Source organism: Molossus molossus, unplaced genomic scaffold (genome assembly GCF_014108415.1).
Source record: "Molossus molossus isolate mMolMol1 unplaced genomic scaffold, mMolMol1.p scaffold_m16_p_4, whole genome shotgun sequence".
NCBI lineage: Eukaryota > Metazoa > Chordata > Mammalia > Chiroptera > Molossidae > Molossus > Molossus molossus.
Genome location: NW_023425377.1, coordinates 109,412,914 through 109,436,154, shown reverse-complemented (window position 1 = coordinate 109,436,154; position 23,241 = coordinate 109,412,914). Strand labels below are relative to the sequence as shown.

At 41.8% G+C, this 23,241-nt stretch overlaps 1 protein-coding gene across 1 annotated transcript in view; it reads right to left on the bottom strand.

Annotated features, from left to right (window-relative positions):
- TTC29 (tetratricopeptide repeat domain 29) overlaps nucleotides 1-23,241 on the bottom strand; it is a 130,781-nt gene that overhangs the window by 19,636 nt on the left and 87,904 nt on the right. The window contains exon 9 of the mRNA XM_036282283.1: nucleotides 4,083-4,174. Within this exon, the coding sequence (XP_036138176.1) occupies nucleotides 4,083-4,174 (92 nt within the window). The remainder of the gene's footprint in view (nucleotides 1-4,082; nucleotides 4,175-23,241) is intronic.

The window sequence follows — 23,241 nt, the reverse complement described above, 5'->3', positions numbered from 1 at the left end:
GTGGTATAATCATTAAATTCATTCAACCAGACCTTAGAGAGTTAAAAACATATATTCTGAGGAACAGGACTCCTCGGTCCAAAGAATGAGAATGAAACAGTGCAGAATATTTGTGTATCAAGGTGATCCTAGTTTCCAACTGGGAAAACGGGACTGTTAACACCCACATCCCCCGACAACTGTCCAATTATGTATATCACACTTGGCCTACTGTTTGCAGTAGAAGTAATCAATGAAGGATGTGGTTGAGTGAACATAGATTTTGGTTGAACCAATGCATGAAAACTTAATCATTTACTCAGAGAGAAGAAATCAAATAGAGCGGAGATGAAGCGGCCACCAAGGGGTTTGTTGGTCGTGCCACCAAGTTTGTGGGCCACCGAGGGAAGCAATCAGGGAAATGGAATCGGTGACAGGAGAAAATGTAAAACGCTACCCTTAATTTCATGAATTAATAGAAATGTTTTGATGTATTTTGGGGGGTCGTTTTTAGGGGATTTCGCATCAAAGCCTGGATGTTCCGTTTTAAAGAATATATGAAAATTACTAGGGCGTGTCATTTCTCTCAAAAAAGGAGAAATTAATTTTCAGCTGTAACAGAAAGGTAATTTCCACACTTGAAACTTTGTACTGATTGATTTAAAGATATCCACTGTGGAAAGTTTTATAGGAAATAATTTAACCCGAGTTCACAAGAAATTTACAATTGGTATGGAATAAATCCAGGCTGATTGTGACCAAGGTGTCTGGAACAACTCTCATTTTTGTCACCCTCCCTCATCCCCCACCCCCATATAAACAAGCCATCCTGATTACGTTGGGGAGTTGTGCCACTTTGGTAAATGAGTTATTTTAGAAAATGGAGCCAAAAATGCTATAAGTAAAACTGAGGTTATCCCCCCCCCCCCTTCTATATTTACTCAAATCATCTGTCTACATATAATAATAATATTTACCTGGTAATTTCTCAACTCACTTTCTCTTTGTTTTATGGACTATAATTCTGGCTTTTATAGCTGTGTCATGGGCAATCGTTATTATTTCAGAATATTGACTCTTTCTTTCCCCACTAGTATTTCAAGTAGGAACAAAAGACATTGTAAATGCTTATTTTCTGTTATGCTGCTTAATGTTATTCACACCAATAGCAAAAATAACACACCCTGTCCATTATTAAAACCCTCGTCAATAACTCTAGTGACGGGGACAGCTCTAGCATCACCAAAGGAGCAGCTCAGTGTTACCACGTCCTCAGTCTTGAGGGGCTGGGGTGTGTTTTTCAATTGAAGTCACAGTATAAATTCTTATAACCGTTTCAGAAGCTTCCAGACTTAACGCTCATTCACCTTTCATGCATGCTCAGCGGACGGCCTCAGACACACACTTACCCCAGACATGGCTATCCTCTTCCATTTCCTTTAAAGAGATAAAATATGTTTATAGAGATAGGGCTTCCCATTAGTGAAACTTGGGCAGTTGCGCAGGTTGGGAAAAAGAGATTTAGAGGTGATGCTAAGCCTCGTAGGTAGCTTGATTTATTTCTCAGCCGACACCATCATAATTTCCTCTGTTTTGGTTGTGCTCCATTTCTGCGAATCTGAGGATGGTTTAGGACTATGAAAGGGATACACGTGTGTGTGTGTGTGTGTGTCTGTGTGTGTGTATGTGTGTGTGTGAAAACACCAAGTCCTCGAAGCAAAAAATTTTTTAAATGACCACAAAATTCATATGATAGCATTTCTAGTAAGTAGTGGACTTGATTTAATAAGGTTCCTCAGGTATCTTGGGTGCTCCTTTCTGTCTGTATGGAATTTTTGTCTTTGAAGCATGTCCGTCTCTCGAGTTATTCTGCATGTACGGGGAAAGAACAAGCCAGGGCTGACCCTCCCCCACGTGCGCCCCCACAACCACCAACAACGCTGCAAAACGGCACATGTGGGCGGGGAAGCTCGCGGCCTTGGCACATTCCCCCTGAGACCTCGGAAGAAGCACCTCCTGCATTCTTGTGCACTGCAGAACATTCTGAAATTAAAGACCCATGTCTGCCATGTCCCCCACTGACGGCTTCATTTGTCACTTAGTAGATGGGAATTCTTATACGTGGAATTCATTTCATGTGGAATAGAAGTGAGATAGGAATAAATCTTCTTGCCTGTTACAGGTTTGCCCAAGGCAGGTTGCTAGACTGTTGAGAACGTTGGAATAGAACTGTCCCTACGACTACCCAAAACACACCCTGCTTCATGGTATGGCAAACATAGCTGTTCCGTTTTGCACACCTGGACCCCAAGTAATACTTAAGCTGCCAAATTAAAACATTAGATTCTCTCTTGTTGCTATTGCCAATATTTACCAGTAATTGTTCAACTCCCCTTTAGCTTTTACTTAATAGACCAGGAATTCAAATTGTGAAGCGGAGACACTAAAATATTCCAGATGAAACACCAGCTTAACAGGTGAGAATTATTTTAAGATAAATTCATGTCTCCAGAAGTTTAAAAAAATAATTGTATTTTTGTAACCAAGGGGGACGTTCCAATACTTGTCTGGTCCTATGACAGAGGTGAGTGTTCAATATGATTAAAAAAGAAAATATTTTTTCCCCTGGAGTTTTCTCTCTTTAGTTATGTTGGGACACAATGCCATTTTATTTTATAAACATGTTAAGGGGTGTATTTATTTAACTGCACGGGCTCAGGCCAGGTCTGCTACTCTAAAGCAAGACAAATCATCCAACCATCTTTTACTGATTCTACACAGTGCTAACATCAGAATCAAGTCATTTAATAATCAAAAGGAGCTGGACAAAAGGGCACAGAGTGTGTGTATTACAAGTAGGCACTAAATTGAATATTTACTAATCTCTCCACTGTGTCCAAGCATTGGCTTCCTCCTGGCTGCTGTTTGTAGAGTGTACGTGTAAGGGACAGCTGGGCTGGCCTTCTGTGGGCTGGTCAGCAATCTCTACTTGGAGGGACCATGACACTCCGTGGTTCTGCCTTCCTGAGTAGACATCCATTCTCTCCTCATGCATCTGTCCATGTCCCTGCCCCTGCACCCAGCGCTGACTGCCTTGCACTTCCTCTGGCATTTTGTGGGGCACCTTCTGTTTCACTGGCATTGGATTTTGGTATGTCGTTCATTATTTCTCTAATATTTAATGATTATTATGTTGGCGATGGTGATCATATAGCGATGATCTACTTTTAGTTCACTAGCTATGCAATGCTTGAAATGCCTTTCACATAACAATTTTACCTTTTAAAACACCACCCTGTATATATTTACAAGTGAAACATAAATGGGAAGAAAGGAGAAGTTGACATGATTTATATCTATTATTATTAGTTCTGCTATCATTATTAAACAGCCATATCTTGTATATAAGATAACACACCAAACACCAAGGCCTTCACTTTGATAACTTTTCTTATTCTTAGACAATCTTGGCTTACATTATAATGCTAATTACACTTCTATATAACGCAGTAATTAAATGGAGTATACAATGAACACAATACAATGAGGGCCAATCATATACTTTCCATGGAAAAATTTGTATCAGAAGCTTTTCATGTATACTTGTGTTAAATTGTCTGTTTTCAGTGAAATTTGGGGAATGTTGTTTTTGCACCCAATTGCTCCTCCAGATATGCTCAAAGGAGAGCTGTCCTAATGGAAGAAGCATGACGGCAGCTAACTGGAGAGCTAGCTCCAGGAGGGGTCTGGAAGGGCGAGGGGAGGCACAGTTACTGAAGCGTACTCCATATTTCTGTGCTCTCTGCTTTTTTTAACCTGTGAGATGTGACCTGATTTCCCCCCTTTCATTCAAGGTCATCAGTATACACACAGAAAATCAAAAATAAAATAATACAAAGGAGGAATAGACAAAGAAGAGTTTAGGTACGTATCTCAAAATACCGCATTGGTTTAAAATAACTTCCGATGAAAGGGTCACTTAAGAAGGGCACTGCTTAAAATTTAAGCAGGCAGTAATGGAAAGCGACAGACCTCAAACAATTTAAGTCTTTCACACTTGAGTGGATTCACAGTGACAGGAAGACAAGGATGTGCTAACTCACCTCTGCAGGACTTTGGCTATGGCTTCATAGGCTCTCCCCAGGCTGAGGTCGTCGTCCAGGTCCGTGGAGAGTTCAGTGTAAGAGCGGAGGACCTATTAGGAGGAGAAATACATATGAAACATACAGCACGGCCGGAGTCACGGAGGCTGCATTTCGTACCAGAAAAGATTAAAATTAATAGTTGTTTTTAATGTCTCCATAAAATATTTTTTTGTTTATTAAAAATTCATGTTGGTTTGGTTTATTTTTATCTATAGCATAACTTGTTTCACAGCGATCTCTTTACTCCATGACAGTGAGGTCTTACTTTCGTGAAAATAATTCTTTTCCTGCACAATCCAAAATCTTCCAATTTATATAACTTAGGTGTGAATAAATAATTGAATGGCTTGCAACATTATTTTAAAATATGGGACTATTACCTAAGGTAATATAGAGCAGATTATAATATTCTACTATGGGAGCTTAAATATCACTTTTCTTTCTATAAATAGCTATTTGAAAAGCGTGAATTTAGGTGGCAGGCAATTTCTAAATCTATCATTTTATTAGATGCATTTCTCACAGTTTATACACATATTCAGTATAAACTAAAAATATTTCTTACAAATGTACTTCATTACCAACAATCTCTTCACTAATCAAAAGATTATGGCTGCCACAGTCAAACGCACGGCATTGATTTAATTTAACGCTGACATCATCTGTATGGTATCATTTCCCTTTTTATTCTTTTTCCCTTTCAACGGCCAGGAGGAGCAAAGTATGTAAAACAAAACCCCCTTCTTTCGTCTTCCTTCATTGTTACTTGATCCGGCCGATTACACACGAAGACACAGGAAATCTCCAAAGGCCTCTATGGAAATCCTTTTTGCACATTTTCTAGGAGACTTAGTGAGAGTATTGACAGCATGGACAGTCCGTCCGAGGGGGGCCGCAGGCGTGAGCCGTGGCCCCGGCCTGAGTTCGCCAGCTCGGAGGACGGCATGTTGGAGCAGTGCTGGTCTTCACCCACTTTCTAAAGGTTAATATTTGGGGAATAATTTCAAGAAGGCCATTTGGGTTCGGAGTGGTTTCCAAGTGAGTGCTTGGCATATACTGATATTAAAACGCACTCACTGGTACACACTGACCCAGTGTCTTAATTCCCACTAAGCCTGCAAAGTTCAAATGTTTAATGATCATTTTAAGGCTTTTGATAAGCTTGGTATAAACCTGAGAATATTCTTCTCACTTAGTCTTGCATACTGCCAACACTTACATTTAGTCAGATACGACCTGACATAGACCTTTCTGAATTAAGGGGTAGAACTCCTGAATTTTGTGAATTTATAAGAGGCCTTACTGAATCCAAATACCAACATTTAGGCAGAGACTTTCTAGTATCTCTTTTGGTTCATATATGTTTATATGACATTCTAAAACTTTAAAATCGACTATATTTTGTGTCAAAAGCAGCTTGTTTTCAGCAAATACGGTTACTGTGTGCCAGGGGCTGCATTAGACCCCAGGAAATCTTAACTAGACGAGACCATGCTTGCAGCCCTCGGGCCTTGCAATGGTAGAGACTGCGGACGGACAGACGCACTGTGGGACTCAGCAATGACCGAGGACAGGTTTCTCCAAGGCTCACCAGGTGCTCACACTGCACCACTCCCCCGTGCCCCTGGCCACCACAGGCCCTTCAGGGGGTGCCCAATTTTATGTTAGTGGTAGGACTCTCCAGCCCAAGGATAAGAGGGTAGGTACCCAAGTAATTACGAGGTGGATGCTTCCGTGTTGACGGCTCCCATCGCACACGTGCGCCATGCTTGCAGGGAGCAACAGGGCCAAAAAACAGCTCTGTCTGAGGCTTGGTTCTGGCTTCAGACTCGATTTTACAGAAGCTCCCTCACACAGCTTGGTGTGGGGTGGATACTGGAATGAATACTAATACTTAGAGTAAGAAGACTGGGTTTCAAGTCCCAGTTCTTTCATGCCCAACATATTTGGGCCAGGAAGGTTCCCTAAGCTTTATTTCTTCAGAAGTAAAACTGAAAACCCACTTCTGAGAGCTGTTGTGAGTGCTACGTAAAACTCAGGACAGGGAGTCTTCGGGGACCTGGTAACCAGACATTGCTGAACGACTCCTGGGGAAAATTTCTCTCCTCAAGGTAAAGACACACATTTTATCTGTGGCTAGAGAAAGTTCCTGTGTCTCCTTTACCTACAAACAGGAAATACTCAGGCAGTGGGAAGAACACAGGTCATCACTGGTCCAATAGGGAAACAGTCAATTACATGAAATGCATGTTGAGGACGTTGATAAGTGCAGCAGAGGAGCTCATCTAAATCAGACAGGGGCCCCGCTCCTCAGGAACGTGACCACTGTTGTGACAGAGTGAACCCAGACTGGTGAAAGCATAGGAGAATTCAAGGCAAAACCCAGCAGATTGGGGAATTGTGTAGTTCAAACTGAGGGTAGTAGAAAGGACGTTGTTATAACAAAACAAAACAAAAAACCCCATAAAAGTAAGTGGAAAAATAACATGAGATTATGAATTCTGTAGAAAATAAAGATGTTTTATGTTGATTTTATAGAAAGCGATCCTACACGCTTTTTAAAGTCAGCAAGGTATAATTTAAATTTTAATAAATATTGAGCAAATAGAATCCTTGGACAAAGACTGGAAGCTTTTTGAAAAGAATACGTCAAATGAGGAACTCCAGCGTGGAAATCTGAGGGACCCACTGTGCTTGACTGACTATCCTGGTGGCACACAGGGAACAGGGACACAAGGTTAAAACTGAGCATCGCAAATTAAAGAGAAAATAAAGAACCTCAGGTACAAAAGATTTTAATACATTAAAAATTCATTACATATCTTTAAATTTTATGGGCAGCGAACCTAATCAACCTTTGTCAAAAGACAGAGGAAAACACTGATTAAGCTACTATGTAAATTTCAGTGAACGCCAAACTGTGCCTGATAGTGGGGTTACCAAAGTTGGAAAAGCCAGGTCACATACCTAATAAATATTGAGTGCTACATGGCCACCTGATCAAATTGCCCCAATTATTTCAGTAAATAATGGAGACGAAGGTTTGAAAGTGATTTCATTAGAAGTTTCAAAGGCAATGGACTCTATCTTCCTACTAGAGTAAAATTTATTTACTTGGAAAGACATTTTCAAATAAAATCCAAGTTCTTATCATGAGATCACTGCTATTGGTTACCTAAAAACAAAACTTTAGCAGCAGATATGAAAGTCAGGCATTTGTCAGTCATTGATACCTAAAAAGGTAACTACACGCTATTTTCATTTCTTTTCATTATCACTTTCTAAATAATGGTCCACCTTCAGGACCAGTGTATTATGCAAAGAACTCCTTTAGTACATTCCATTAGCTAATTAGATGTAATTGCAAGGTAAAATTATATGTGTAAAATATGTGTATTACTTCAATTCAAACATAATATATATGTATGTTCATTTATATATATATTAGATATAATCCTGCTCTTAAAAATCTTACTATATTAGGCATTAGTCTTATAGGCATTGAAATTATATAGTACTTTTAGTCTGCAAAGAGGGCTAAAAATTTAGTCTAAAGACATTAATTTATTAAATACTGAGCGGCTTCTATGGTCCAAGCCTCGATCTTGGTGCTAATAATGCAACAGTGAATAATGCCAAATCCCTGGCCCCACACAATCTGCTTTGTATTAAGATGATGGGGAGACATTTTGGAATGAAATAAATAAGTGAATTTCAGATAGTCATAGAAACCATATAGAAAATATAACTGGGACAAGCTTCATGTAGAAAGAGAAACTCAACCTGCATTGTAAAGAAATGGCAGGATTTGGGTCAGCAGTGCGGAGGGCAGCCTCAGGGCTGGAGACGGCAATGAAGGATATAGGAGGAAGAAAACCTCTACCAGGTACAGAGAAGCCACATGGCCAATATCAAAGTTTGTCTAAAATCCTTACATGGAATGTTTTATATAGTAACATAGGCTAAGTAATCCAAGTTCTAGTTGTTGATAGTAAATGACAAACTTTCAAGGTGCAACTCATCCTTTTGATTACAAAAAATAATTGGATTATTGGTCTAAATGTTGGGTAGGTCATCCACTTATTCTACATGCACATAAAAGTGGTATTTTGCAGGACTCGTTAAATTCATAGTTTTTGTCTTTCTGCTCTCAAGCCCGCTCAATGTTTCTGGCTAGAACATGCCACATTCGGGTGGAGAAGTTGGCTGGCTCGTTTCCCAATATTCCAACTTTTCAAAATTGTATACAGAGTTGTTTCTGGGCCTCGGGAAAGGAGAGGAAATATTTTTCTTTCTCCTCTGGCGTAGCTCAGAGCTTGCACAGCTCAAACAAATACTGATCACTGACACGAAGTTTAACCGTGTTGAACCGTGTCTCTGCTCTCGCTGGTGACTGTCTACTATTGTTTCTGCCGGAAAAGAATCCAATCCATAGAAACTACCAGACAAGTAAGTTCTCACATCTAGCCTGTTTGACATGGACATTTTGTAATTTTGCAAAAATTTCAATGACCTCTAATTCTACTTTTACATCATATTTTTGGTAATTTTTTCTATGTTAATTAGCTTTTCTCCAGTTACCATCTTCCCCCATTGCTCTCTCTTAGTTATTTCAATATTTGAAATCAGTTTGGACTTTTAGGATATAGACCAGGATTTGCTGATTCTAGATAGAGGAAGGGAGAGGGAGAGAGAGATGGAAACATCGATGAGAGAGAACACCGATTGGCCACCTCCTGCATGCCCCCCACTGGGGATTGGGCCCACAACCTGGGCTTGTGCCGTGACCCAGAATTGAACCGGTGACCTCTTGGTGCATGGGTTAACGCTCAACCACTGAGCCACACCAGCCAGGCTGGAAGGGTCTTTATGGGATAATTAATCAAATCTCCCTCTGGGTGTTGAAATTTTCCAAATGTCATAGGCTTTCAAGTCAGGCAGGTCTACTACTGAGCTGAGTGACATGTGTCGAGTGACTAAGTCATGTATAAAATGAAATGAATAAAGTCTACCTTGAAGGGATGCTATCAAGTTCCAATAAGAGGGGGTATTTACCAGCACCCACTCAGGTCCTTCTGCACCCAGAGTCCTCTGTGACTGCGGACTGCGCAGGTGAAGAGAGCAGCCCTGCTTCAGAGCTATTGTTGCCAAGGTTGCATATGTGATTTTTTATAAATCTAACTAAACACTGAAAGGTAAAGAATAAGCCTGAAATTTATATAAGTATGTGTGCGTCTTTATCTGTCCCTCTCCCACCATTCCTACAAAAGTTTGAAACACAGTTATGTTTAGGACGCTTTTATTAGCTAAATAAGGGGACACATGGAAAACACATACTGTAAAAATAAAAATATTTAACATTTCATTAAAAATATAACATTAAGAATTTGAATGAAGCAACTGTTTAATTTTCCCAAGCACTAATCTAACCTATTGCTTCTCCAATAGGGGCAATTTTGTCCCAGGGATATTTGGCAATGATGGGTGACATTTTAGGCTGTTGGCACTGGGAGAGGGGATTGTGGCATCTAGGAGAAAGCCAGGGATGCTGCTCAATACCTCGCAATTCACATGGGAGCCCCCACAACAAAGAATTATCCAGTTGCAAACGTGAACAGTGTTTTTATGGAGGAGCCTTGATCTAGCCGTCACTCGGAAAATATTCACCATCAGAAACTCTCCCCTTGCGAGGCTCGCCACTCAGTCACTAGAGAGCTACGTGAGGAAAATGTTGGTTGAGGTGGTTTGTGGGACAACTGAAGTTGGTTCCCCTTCTATGTGACAGTTCTTCCAGTCCTGAAATATGGGTGCTTTCCCTCCTCAAAGCCCCCAGACTTGCAGAGATATCCAGGATGCTCTGAAACAAGTGAGAATAAAACCCCAACAGTTTAGCGGCATTTGAACGTTTTATTTCTAGTTTTGTCTGCAAGTCTAAGAGTTCTAGAAGAGTTGAAATAAACCTACCCCGACGAGAATATGTCTGTAAAACCATGAAGGGGGCTCCGTCAGATCAGTCTGTAAATAAGAAGTTATGAGTCCACTGCCTAGGGTGCTTATTTATTTATTTAGATTTTTACCTCTTTCTCTCCTGCCCGCATAACAAGGCTGCATAGCTCCCATTTTGTTAAGCATCCCCTACACAAACTTCAAATTGTGCCGGTTCACAAGCAGAGCTCGGCCCTGGGCTCAGTACAGTGCATTCCTTTGAGGAGAAAGAGGCAATGATACAGATTTATTCTTGTGCAATGAGAAATGTAGAAATAAAAAAAAAAAATCGAGTTGCCATCTTGAGCTCGAAATCATTGTCAAATCTCATCGGAAGCACATTTATTCTGATTCCTGGCAATCTAACCCTTTAGCCATTTCACAGCTGGTGAGCAGAAAGGATGTTTCTGCCTCATTTACAGTGTCTGAGCATGAGTCAGACAATCAACTGCAACATTAGTCAAAGAAATCAATGGCTAATGATTTCTGACAAGCACTATAGTAACAGGCTGAGGACCAGACTGGGCAGCGACAGCAGTCAGAGTTCCTGGAGCCCGCCATAGGCAATGGTGGAAGAGGACAAACGCAGGGTGGACAGAACTGGTCTCACACCACTTAGGACTGATACACTTCCTGCAAGCGCATAGTACCTGTCATGCAATGCATACACAATCCTTTCCTACAGATGCGTAATAGCGAATGAACATGAAGAGCCATCAAGCGTCAGCTCTGTGAACTATAACACACAACAGTAGTTAAATATTTTGCATTCTGCTAAAACTATTCTTAAGTTAGGAGGAGTGTAGCCTTACTATTTATATTGATCATCTGGAGCACATGCCCTTTCGCCGTGAAGTGCGTGCTGGTCGCTTGGACTACCTGTTACCCACGGACGGCTTCCACCGCCCAGCAGGCAGGGCAGGCCGCAGGGCCCCGTGCAGAGGGGACTGGGTGCTAAAGACGCACGTTCCAGTTTCTCTTCTGCCGTGAGCTTGGGGATGACCGCGGAGGGGTCACTGATTACCTTCAGCTTCAGTGTCCAGGTCCTGAAGATAATGGGGTGGGATCAAATGATCTAGAATTCTCTCTTCCAAAAACGTGATTTTGACTTTAGGACCCTCTATTGATATATTTAGTAATTCAAGTGATGCCCTAATTGTTTTCAATCATTTATCTTTGACTTTAAAATCCTGATAAATTTATTGGATGTTAAAAACATTTTTTTAAATAATGACTCATTCATTCCATTGAAATTTTATGTTCATGCTTCCCCTCAATGGAACAGTCTTGTGTCATCTTAATGAACTGCCTTTTTAAGAAACAAAAGTCCCCAGAGTGGACAGGCCATGGAAGGAGGGCCGAGCCTCCAACGCGTGATTCCTATTCAATAGCCACTGTTACAAGTGCAATGATCTGTGCTCTGCAAAATTAGCGTTTTTTTTTACAGTCTGAAATTTTAAAAATTTGATAAAAATTTAAATGTATTCTTAAATTTCATAAACTGAATCAGAGTTGATAGTTCACCTCTCAGATGCAAGGAGCTTGTACTGCATTTTCAAAAGCTGTAAGGACGGCTCTGTATCGCAGAACTTCCCAAGAGTCTTCATGATCTAACACTCTCTCAACACGTCCATATACAGATACTTCTCAAACTCCCAAACGATAAGATGCAATTCCACTGACAGTTAAAAACACAAGTTTTCTGAATAATAAATTGGAATGCGTTGCTCAAAACTGCCACTTCCCAGAGTGGTCAGCATCATTTTGCGCCGGGTTGGCGAGGGACGGGTTAATGAGGGTTTCTATGCTAACTGTCCGTTGTTATTTTCTAGGCTGTAAAACTGAAAGCAGGCCAAGGTTTATCCTGTACGGCCCGGTCGCAGTGCGAGTTGTAGTTTTTAGCACCTTGAAAAGAAAATGCCCCTGCCCTTAATCTCCTGCTAGGGGACTCCATCGGAGGCTTCGTTTCACATCTTTATAAAGTCAGTCCAGGTAATCTGTAAGGCGGCCTCATATACAATGTCTGTTCAGTGGAAGACTATAGTGATGATTTAGTCCCATCATGTTCTCGTAGGTCATCCAGACCCACTGGGCAGTGGGTACCGATGGAGGCGCGGTGCTGAGGGAAGTGAACTCCGAGGCAGTGACTGCGTCATACCATAGAGCGAATCACACTGCTGCCCCCCGGGGGCCTCCGGTTCCACCAAATCGTTCAGTGGGTGAGGGCCAGCTGTCTGCTGATCCTGGGTGTCCCTCTCATTGCCACAGGAGTCTTTACAATCCATCCCTTTACTTGAGGACATCTGAATGGATCTCTTTCATTTACCCCCCAAATAAAACTGAGAGAGAAAAGGGCCCCTAGAACGAAAATCACAAGTACGTAACTCCAAGCCTTCCCCCCTCCACGTTTAGCAGTGAGAGAGAATGCAGGCTGATGCCGTCCATGGCAATAGGCCAGTAGACACAGGTTACATAAGTGAAGAGCCCACTGTCAGAAAAGATATGAGGGGGGGAAGTGTGTGTATTTTTTTAGACTAAGAAATTCTCAATCTCCACTTGGCTATGTTTATAGGAAGATGAAAAGTGAGCATGACAAATAATTCCATTATACAACATTACCAGTCATTTCAGTTCTCTGTTATTTATAGAGACCAAAGACAGTGGTGGCAAAACGAGTCAAATGAAGTGCCAGACAAAGCTAATTTGACCAACCATGTATTGCCGCTCACCTTGTCAGTGCAGAAATGTCAACGTCGAGGTCTTGCTGGACTGTGCAGGACCCTGGGGACCTCACTCCAGCCTTACAGACGCCCCACTATCAGGGATGAGCTCATTCTCTCCACCTCCATGTCCCTCTGCCTGCAGTGCTCTTTCTGATTCCACACCCGACTCTCCTAGTGCTGGCACACACATGCACATGTGCAATGCACACACGTGTGCAATGCACATATACACACATGCACACACATACACAAACATATGCACATGCACAGACACCACTACTTTGTGTTGTTCTAGCACTTGCCACAGCGTTATTTGTATCTACTATTAATATTTGTCTCTCTCTAATTAGATAATAAATACCATGAAGACAGGAACCATATCTGCTTTGCTCCCCATTGTACTCCTAGCTCCTGGTCTTAAGTTAATGTTGAGAATTGTTAAATAAATATGTTAGAGCCCTTGGAAAGTACTAGTAGTAAAACACCTGCAGAAACATTAATGTGGATATAATGATGTCTTGTATAATATACCACTGCATACTACACTACACTACACTACACTACACTACACATTACATATAATTAGCTTAAAGGAAAATAAGCTCTTATATAAATTATTTTATAATATTAGCACATTTATATATTACACCTTATACATTTATAATATATTATATAATGTTTTGCATTATATCTCACTGGATAAAGAAAAAAATGTACTTTATAACTATGGTAAATGGAAAGTATATGAAAATTTTCAGTGAATAGCCAGTTCTAGAGAGTTTAAACATCAGGAAACAAGCCAGATTCATAAAGGGAAACTTAAATATTTCAAAATGACCTAAGAATCCCTATGTAAGTGTGTGCTTGTTTCATCCAGTCACACTGGCCAATGAGTACGCTTCCCCATTCCCAGTTCACGTGGTCCTTACGCTCAGTGAGCACAGGCAGACCAGAGGCTGAAAATTATGTTAGTCATGGTATCTCAAGAATAATTCTTCCAATCTGTGGAGGGAACACAAAATAACTTTTCCTCTTTCTTTTTATCTAGAATGATGTAAGACTAATACAGTTTCTACTTTCGTAAGTACTGAGTTAAGGCAGAGAAAAGTAAGCCGTGAAAATCACTGCTTGGTGACAAACCAAGTCCCTCAGCTTTCCCCAAAGTGGCCGCGGGTCAGCCTTCTTCCACTGGACCTCTTTGAACGAACGGTTTCTGGCTCCACAGGAAATCGAGGAGTGTTTTACATCAGTGGGCACTTCCTGGGTGCTTTTAATAAACACAGATATTGTGTTTATATATAAAATGTATATAATACATATAACATATATATAATATATGTAATATATATATAATATATGATATTGATATATATATATATATATATATATATTCTATATTTCTTCATGAACCAGTTACCACCAGGAAACTCGTCTTTCTCCTGGCAAGAAAGCCATGACACCATAATCCCATTTACTAGATTTCCTCCTCATTTAAGGGAGGCTTCCATACAATTTCACTTTGCTCCCCCCTGCTCAGAAACCCACGAGAGCCCTGAAAAACACTTCGAGCATATTCTCTCTGCACAATCTGATGTCCTTTCCAGCACAAGCCACTCTTCTGGTAAACCCAGTAAACCCTGATTCTGGTCCACGATGTAACGCTTTCGTATCAGGCTGTACGAACAGGTTGCTTAACAATAAAACACGGTAGGCAAGTCTGCCTCTGAAGGCTTGCACGCAGAGGAAGCTTCATCTATGACCCACTCACTGTGATAAAAGAGACAAGAAAACAATTTATGAGTCATTTCCATTCTGACAGATGAGACAATGAGTGGAAATGTGATGCCTGTCAAGAGCTTTTATCAAGTAGGTTATAACAACGAGGAATACGTGTAAATAATAAATGGCCGGGATCTTAGGGGAAACGGTGGCAATGCGAAACGATGTTTGATACTTCTGATGGGGCTCTGCTACTCTTGGAATTCCCTGCCTTCCCAGTAGAGTTTTGGCCTGACAATAAACAACAGTTTAGTACTTTATCTAATCCCAGCCAGGAGGTGAGTTCAACTGCAAGCTTTTGCAGATGTTCACATCCAATAATCTATCCATAATTGATGAAACAGGGAGGTCAGATGTAATGGCTGCTGCTATTCCAGCAACAAATAAATGGTTATTGACAAAACAAGCCCGTGTGGCACAGAACACTGAGCAGTGACAGGCACAGGACAGATTCCTCAGTGAGCCGTGTGGCAGGAGGGCCACCCTGACACATCAGCAGACGGAGGGGACTTGGAAAGCAAAAGGGAGGTTGCTGGAGTGTGGGAAAAGATGGAGGCAGGCTGAGGAGGAGAAGAAAATAATGAGCAAGCCCTGGGCAAGGCCAGGGACCCGGGTAAGTACAACTGCGTGAGCCGTTGAGACATGCCTTTGGGCGCGCGCTGCGATCCAGATGTCTGCTTGCTTGCATCACCAGCGTGCCTTCACTCACACAGCTGGTTGGCTGTCACACTGTGCAGCCCTGGTGCTCGCACCGAAGTGGATGCATGCGACGCTGTGGCACCCAAACGCTCCCACTGAGGGACCTTCATTGATACTCCATTTAACACTGCAGATGCCTCCCCCACCCATGTGTTAAAGACAAATCTAGGAATTTCATATATGCCGTTTTAAGAATATTTTAAGGTAAGCCAAAGATGTAACAATTGTGAAGCTAGAAAATTTCTCAAGACTGAGACTAATCCTGAAATACATGCAGCTTCAAATGAAATTCACTAAAAAAAAAAAAAAAAAAGTGAATGAAAGGCAAAGTTTTCTTTAATAGTAAAAAGCAAACACTGCACTCACCTCAACCTAGGCATTAATCGAGTATACTTTAATTGACTGAATAAAATTCAAGATATTTGAACCTAAATAAACAACCGAAATCTTACACTTCTGGCTAAAAAATAATGTTTTTCCACAGTTTACTATGTAATATTATAAAATGAAGAATGGCAGAATGAAATGGTAGTTATTACTGCTACAGGTAGTCATAAAGAGGCTTGGGACAGAGATGTTTTAAATATTAATATTCCTAAAATCACTTAGATCAATTTAACACTCTTTAGTGGTTTATTTAAAAGCGTGATTTATTCTCTACTTTGCAACCTATGCCTTTGATCAGATCTAAAATAACATATGAGCTGAAAATAAAAAGGCAAAACAAATAGCTGCTACTGTTCTTATAGTAAGCTTTAGATTTTACAGCACAAAGTAGGAAATCACCATTATGTTTGGCGTTTTCAAATTATTTATCAGTACTTGGAAAAGGAGGATGCCAGAGCCCAGAAGGACTGGTGGAGATCGTTTCTGGGACCACTTGCTAGTAGCTCTGCTTCCTGAGCTCGGCCATCTTCCCAGCTCGGCTCCCTCCATTCAGCGATTTTTCCCTGCTCCAGTCCCCAGGACCATCTCTGCCCCTGGTGTACCAGGGTAGACGCTTGGCATCCCATCAGTTTGCGTGGATCATCTTGTGATCTCAACCTTTGTTAAAGTAACCAGGCTCTTACTATGTCTCTTGAGACCAAGTCCCCACCATGTGTCCTAGCCCTTGGAGCTATGTTGCAGTCTTGTTCTTGATTGACTCGTCTTGGTACCTAACCGGGTCCCTACTTACTGAAAGTCTGGTGACCTTCCTTGCTGCCATCAATATGTCCACATCAGGAGTCCCAGTCCTGACCCAGTCTTGTGCTTGGTGCTTGTCACGTACCAAGGGTTGTTACTACTATTTATTGAGCAAACACGACATGTGCAAGTATTTTATATTTATGGTGCATTTAATCTTCACAGAGCTCGTTAAGATAAATAAATATTTCCATTGTACAAATGAAAAAAAAAAAGAAGTGCAGAGAGGGAGTAACGGGCTGCAGAACACAGAGTCCCAGAGTTGGAGTAGGAGAAAGGACTTGAACTGGGTTTACTGCACTTTGAATCCTGCTGCTGGATCACCCTGAGCATGTCTGTGCTGACCTAGACCTTCACTCACAGGTAACGCCTGCTTCATGGTTCCCAGAACCAGCCTCTGTTCGTCCTCAGGAGCACCCTCCGCAGACCCATTCTGACAGTCTGGACTGCCATGTTTGCCCAGTTACAGCTGTGCCTATTACCAGTTGCTATTTTTTTTAGCATGTGACCTAATTACCATAGTTCATACTGAGTATTTACCCTGCCATTCCTCTGCGCGCAATGATCCCCTTTCCACGCAGGAAAAGCCGCCTGGCTTCACAATGGCCAACGAGGCCTTCCAAGATCCCGCCACGTGACACTTTGATGTTGGCTCCCACTGCTCTGCTCCCCTTTGCTTCTCCTCAGCCTCCCTGGCTCCAGCCTCCCAGGCACATCGCTGCTGTAGAGCTTTCGCCCTGACCATGACCTCTGCTTGGGATGCGCGTGCCTCATACATCTGCACGGCTAACGCTCTCACCTGCTTCCGGTCTCCCTCAGATGCCAACTTCTCAACCAGGCCTTCTATGATCACCTATTTAAAATTCCTCCACCCCACTACTTGCTTTAACACTCCTGAATCATTCCTCTGTTGTACTCTTTCTTTTTTCTGTAGTGCTCATCATCATCTAACATACGGATTCACTTATTTATTATGTTAATGCTCACTATCATCTTTCCCAGTGGGATGGAGCCTCCATGACAACACCAGAGATCTCTGTTTCGTTATTGCTGATATTCCAGGTGCCTAGAACAGGGCTTGGCCCTCGGTGCTCCAAAACTGTGTGCTGGATGAATAAATCACAGATTATTCTCAAGACTATCAATATTAACTAATTTAATCTGCCCAACAACCCATGAGTAGGCATTAATATGTATTGTTAGCTCTTTTTAAAGGGAAGCAAATAGGCACATAGAGACGAGACCGCGGGGCCAAGGTCACGCACGGGGTAAGTGATCAGGAAAGGATGCGAACCCAGGCCGTCTGGTTTCAGAGGCAGCACACTTGTCTGGCCCTCTCTCCCACCTCAGAACCGAGGTGGTGTCTAACAGTGCCCCCACGAAGGCTGGGCTCAGGTTCTAGTTCCACCTGTCCTATTTCGACCAAGATTACAACAATGGCCCCCTGCAGTTTAATGACTTCTCCAAGGCCAAGGAACTTGGTGACAAAACCAGAATCAAAGCCCAGGATATCTGACTTCCAATTTGGGGTCTTTCTGGTACTTTTGAAACCTATTCTGAAGACCACAGTGATTTGCCTGGATAGCACTTTTCCATCCCAGATCATCTATTAAAGTAAACAATTAAAAAGTAATTTTGGCTTTGCAACCCCGTAACAAATATTAATGTTTATTTACATAATATTTTTAAAGGAAATGTTTATTTTTGCAATATCTATGATATTATAAACATATAAAATGTACATAATAAACAGTCACTCTGCTGTAAGCTAATATAAGCTCATAGGGAAAATGAATATGTTTAATTAAATTTAGGAAAAATGTATAGTTAAATCATTTGTAGTACAATAATAAGGACCAATAAACCATTATCTCTTTACTGTTCTATTGGAATTTTTATCAACATGCTATATTAATAAATAGCATCTCCACTGTACACAGCGAGATGCTAAGAGATTTGTCTATGAGCTAGCTGGTAAGTCAGTGGTGATAACGGGAAAAGCACAATCCTTGCACTAACCCAGCGAATCATACTTTTATGATTCCACAGTATTTACCAGCATTTATTGAGACAGTACAGTATAGCAGGGATAGTTCCAAATGCTTTCTCCATATTAACCCATTTGATCCTCAAAACCACCCATGAGTTAGGTACTAGTGTAATCCTTATGCTGTTGATGAGGAAACCGAAGCACAAGTGAGGTTAAGTAACTTACACACGGTCACAGGATTAGAAGTGGCGGGGTCAGAAGTTGGAGTCAGGTGAGGTGACTCCAGGGGACACGCTCTCAACCACTACATTAAACTATGATCATGCTTACGACGGTACTGAGAGACATGAAACCTGTGGGAAGGACCCGATCTCCCTTCCCCTATTTCATTTTATACAAAAATTATAACTATTCTGCCCTACCAGATTTTTTCAATTTAAAATCTAACTAACAGGGCTATTTATGCACATTTGCTCGCATTTGCTAAGAGTTGCTAGCAGGTAGTAAATCTGCTATGGGAGCAAGAAGAGACTGGGAATTGTAGGAACAACATATTGAACACATTGCTTTTGAAAACAAGAATTGTGTTAGTTTTTCTTCTTCTACACACACTAACTCCAGAGCTGCGCATGTTTTGGTGTCAGCAAAACATCCAGAGAAAACAGGGCAAATCCAGCTAAGTAGTTAAGTCATAATTAAGGCAGAATTCATGGTAGCCCCTTGTCTATGCCAATGGCTGGTGAGAGAGAGATGGGAGGTGCAAATGGAAAAGGAGAGGTGACAATTCCTGGCATTTCTTTCTCTGGGGAAGCTACAAGGCAGTGGGTCATTCCGGACGTGATGCCACTTGCCACTTCTATTTCCCGTGTCCTCTCAGCCCCTTCCCCAGACTCTGTCCTGACTAAGAACTGGCCCAGCAGCAGAGAGGTCATTTTTTCCCCATATTCTTCAAGAATAATTTCTACTGGACAAGAATAACAAGATGTTGTTTGTGCCAATCAGTAATTCATTGAGCGGAACACATGGGAATGATATTACACATGTAGATGGGAGATCTGTGATGAGACCCAGCAAATGAGTTTAACAACATCTTACTGACCACTCCACGAGCTGCAGTGGCCATCTGGCGCGTGGCTCCAGTCTGGGCCCCTCGTTTGCTAGCTTTGTGACCGGGCAGTTACTTACTCCAAGTCTCAGCCTTCTTCTTCTGTGAAATGGGAGTGAGAGTAAATAGGAAATACTAATAATACCTGCCTCTCAGGGTTCTTGTATCGAATGGGATGACTCGTGTAAATAATAAAGCTGGTCCAGTTCTAGACATACAGCACACGAAGATACATGAGCTGTGTTTGTGGTTCACAGTGACACTGCTCTGTCAGGGAGGGCTCAGTTGATTTCATGGGACAAAGACCAGTCCAATCTAATTTAGGCAAAGGGGTACACTAGGGACCCAGGGCCACTGGGAGTTGCACTCTGTATCTCTCATCTCGGTGTCGGTGTGTAAGCTTTATTTGCTCAGCCCCCATCCTCCATGATTCTGGAAGCCCCCAGGCTAACCTTCTCACCAAGAGGACTGTCCTTGAAAAGACAGTTATCAGGCAAGCAATCTGATTGGCTTAACTTGTTTAGGGAACCTCTCCCAGAGATTCACTGGGGTGGGAAGTAGAGGTGGAGGAGATACCTGTAACCACAAGGTCACAGACAAGACTGCAGCCAACAGAAAGCTGACAGTAGGAATGGTGTAACATTTTGGGAAGACAAAGACATCAGATGTCTTCCAAACTGCTATGAAAAATATGCTGTTTTTCTGCATAGCTGCCTCCCCCGCCCCGTGGCTTGATCTCATTTAATAGTGCTGTCACTCTTTGGACTGCTCAAAAACAAAAACAAAAACACACCTTCCAATTCATCTTTGTCTCTATACGTTTATCTACTCAGCCTGTACAGTTGGAAACCTGTAAAGTATCTCTCAAGTATGTGAGCTACACCACTACCACCTGAGTTCATTCCTCACCTGAACTAGCTCAGAAGAGCCTCCTCATTGGTCTTCCCTCCTCTGGTGTCTCCTTTCAATCTGTCCTACACACAATGGCCAAGCTGTCTTCTAGAACCAGTTCCTGCCCTTCTTAGGCCCTTGGAGATCTCATCCCGGAGCCCCGTCTTCCAGCCTCTCCCCCAGTGGCCCCACTGCTCCACACTCGCACTCCATGACTGGTGTACCTTCTGCCCTCCCAGGCCTTTATTCATGCTGCCTCCCCTCCACTGAGGGTGCAGCTGCCGTTCACCTCGCCATCGCCTCCATCTCCAAGCACAGCGAGGCTTCCTGTTGCTCCTCTGGCTCCTGGTCCCTATCAGCAGTGTGGCTCCAGTCTGTGGCAGATGTGCATCCGCCGGGCCCTGCGGCCTGCAGCACACTGGGTAGGAATCAACTGCACGGGAAGAGATTGCCCAGATCTCATGGCCAACGATGTGTGCCCCTCTGAAGTTTAAAACAACAGCCCTGCCCTGGCCAGTCTGGCTCGGCGGTTAGAGTGTCGGCCCAAGGACCAGAGAGTCCCGGGTTCAGTTCCTGCTAAGGGCACGTACCTCGGTTGCAGTTTGTCCCGGCTCCGGTTGAGGTCGTGTGGGTGGCAACCAGTCTATGTGTTTCTCTCACATCGATGGTTCTCTCTCTTCCTCCTTGTTCCTCCCTCTCTCCCATCTGCTCTATCTGAAGACAAATGCAAAAATGTCCTCAGGTGAGGATAAAAAAAATAAAAATAAGAATAAAACAACAGCCCATCATCAACATAACCATTACCTTGCTCATATGGAGGTTGGCCAGATTGACTCAGGGTCCCCAAACTACAGGGTTGTATTATTCTCTCTTTTTTGTTTTTTTTGTTTTATAATTTATATGACTATCTATTCACTTTATCAGGCCTTCTTTAAATGCTCTTTATTACTAGTTAAGCATTTAATAACCTTAATGTTTTGGATTGAGATGAGCGACTAAGATGACGAACTGCTATTATCATCCTATACTGAAGATTTTTACTATGAACAATCTAGATAAACCCTACTTAAACATTAATTAAGATCTCTGCATTTTAATGGAATGGAAAGAAATCATAGTTTTACTTCTTATTACAAAATCAATATTCTGCAGGTCCTCGAATAACATCATTTCATTCAACATCATTTCATTATAATGTAAAATTGTTTTTGTCATATGTTGTTTTGCTTCAAGTCCCAGAACCTATTGATGCTGTTAAGTGAGGACTTACTGTATGTAAATTGTAAAAATTTTGGGAAATTCAGATCCATCACTCTCACAAAAATAGAAAATTAAAGTCACCCATTATTACAGCTTCCACACATAACCACGAAAAACAATTTGGTGTTTCTAGTATTTTCATATATATGTATGTCTTATATGTATGTACATGTATGCATGAAACATGTAAGTATGGTCATAATGTATAGTTTTGTACCATGATATTTTCTTAATATTTTGTTAATACTTTTACTGTTATAAAGTATTTACTCATTGTGTCATATTTATTGGCTGCATTGTATTGCATCATAGGATACTCAGCAACGTTTAATCAAATTGCTATTTTATATTTACTTTGTTCTATATATTTCATCATTATAAACAGCACTTATAACATTGTAAATTAAGGTTACAGCTAACTTTTGTATATATTAATAATTGTGCTAATAATATTATAGCTAATTATGTGTATACACTAGTAATTATTTCTTTTGGATATACTCTGAAATGAGTAATTCCTGAGTCAAAAAATATGCAAAATTATGTCTTCTTAAAACAGAACAAAGCTACCATTTATTGAATGCTTACTAAGTGCCAGGCACAGTACTAGTTTATGTCATTTGACCCTCACAGTAACTTTATCATCCTCATTTTACAGGGATGGAAAGGAAGCTTACAGAAGACAAGTGATTTCCGCAGGTGCAGTGGACTGTCGGAGCCCCTCCCATTAGCTCTGGCTAGATGGCTGGTGCCAGCCCCTGGAACTGTCCAATGGCTGGGCTCATGACATGCGAGAACTGCCCGAAAGTCAGTGTCCTAGAAGCGGCTCTCAGCCAACGAAGGATGGGAATTGGTGGGCAAATACAGAAGCTCCCTTGTTCCTTTACTGGGATAATCGATTGGCGTCTACGCAGGTTCTGAGTGTTCCAGCAGGGCGGAGCTCCCTTTGCCCACAGTGGTAACTCGCTGGTGGAACCTCTCCCAAGTAAACTACTTGTACTCAAAGCCATGTCTCGAAGTCGGCTACAGGAGAAACCCAAACCAAGACATCAAGATTGTTAGTCTAAGTCCAAAACTGTTCACCTCTCATGGCCCACGCTTTTACAGAAACTCAAAGAGTGCCTTGTAAGCTTTGCAAAAAATATCTAAAAGAGTGTTTTTGAGTAGGTACCATAAGACACGGTCAGACTGCAGTGAAAAGCTTTTCATGATCAAGTTTTTCTATTACTCATTTATTTTGAAACTAACACAGACATGAGTTATTCACACTCTTTAGAGCAAGACGTACTTTTATCATCGCTCTTAATAAACGTTTATCGATTGTTCTTAATAAATCTGTCTCCTTCGTCCTCCCTCCCCACTCTGTTCCTTTTCCCCTCTTTAAGATGTTGCCAGAGAGTTTCTCTGTGGAGAGGGTGCTCCCCGGGCTGACCACACCATGGACCTCAGTCACGTCTTCACCCTCTACGCCAGCTTCCACCCTAACCGCACTCCCTCCCC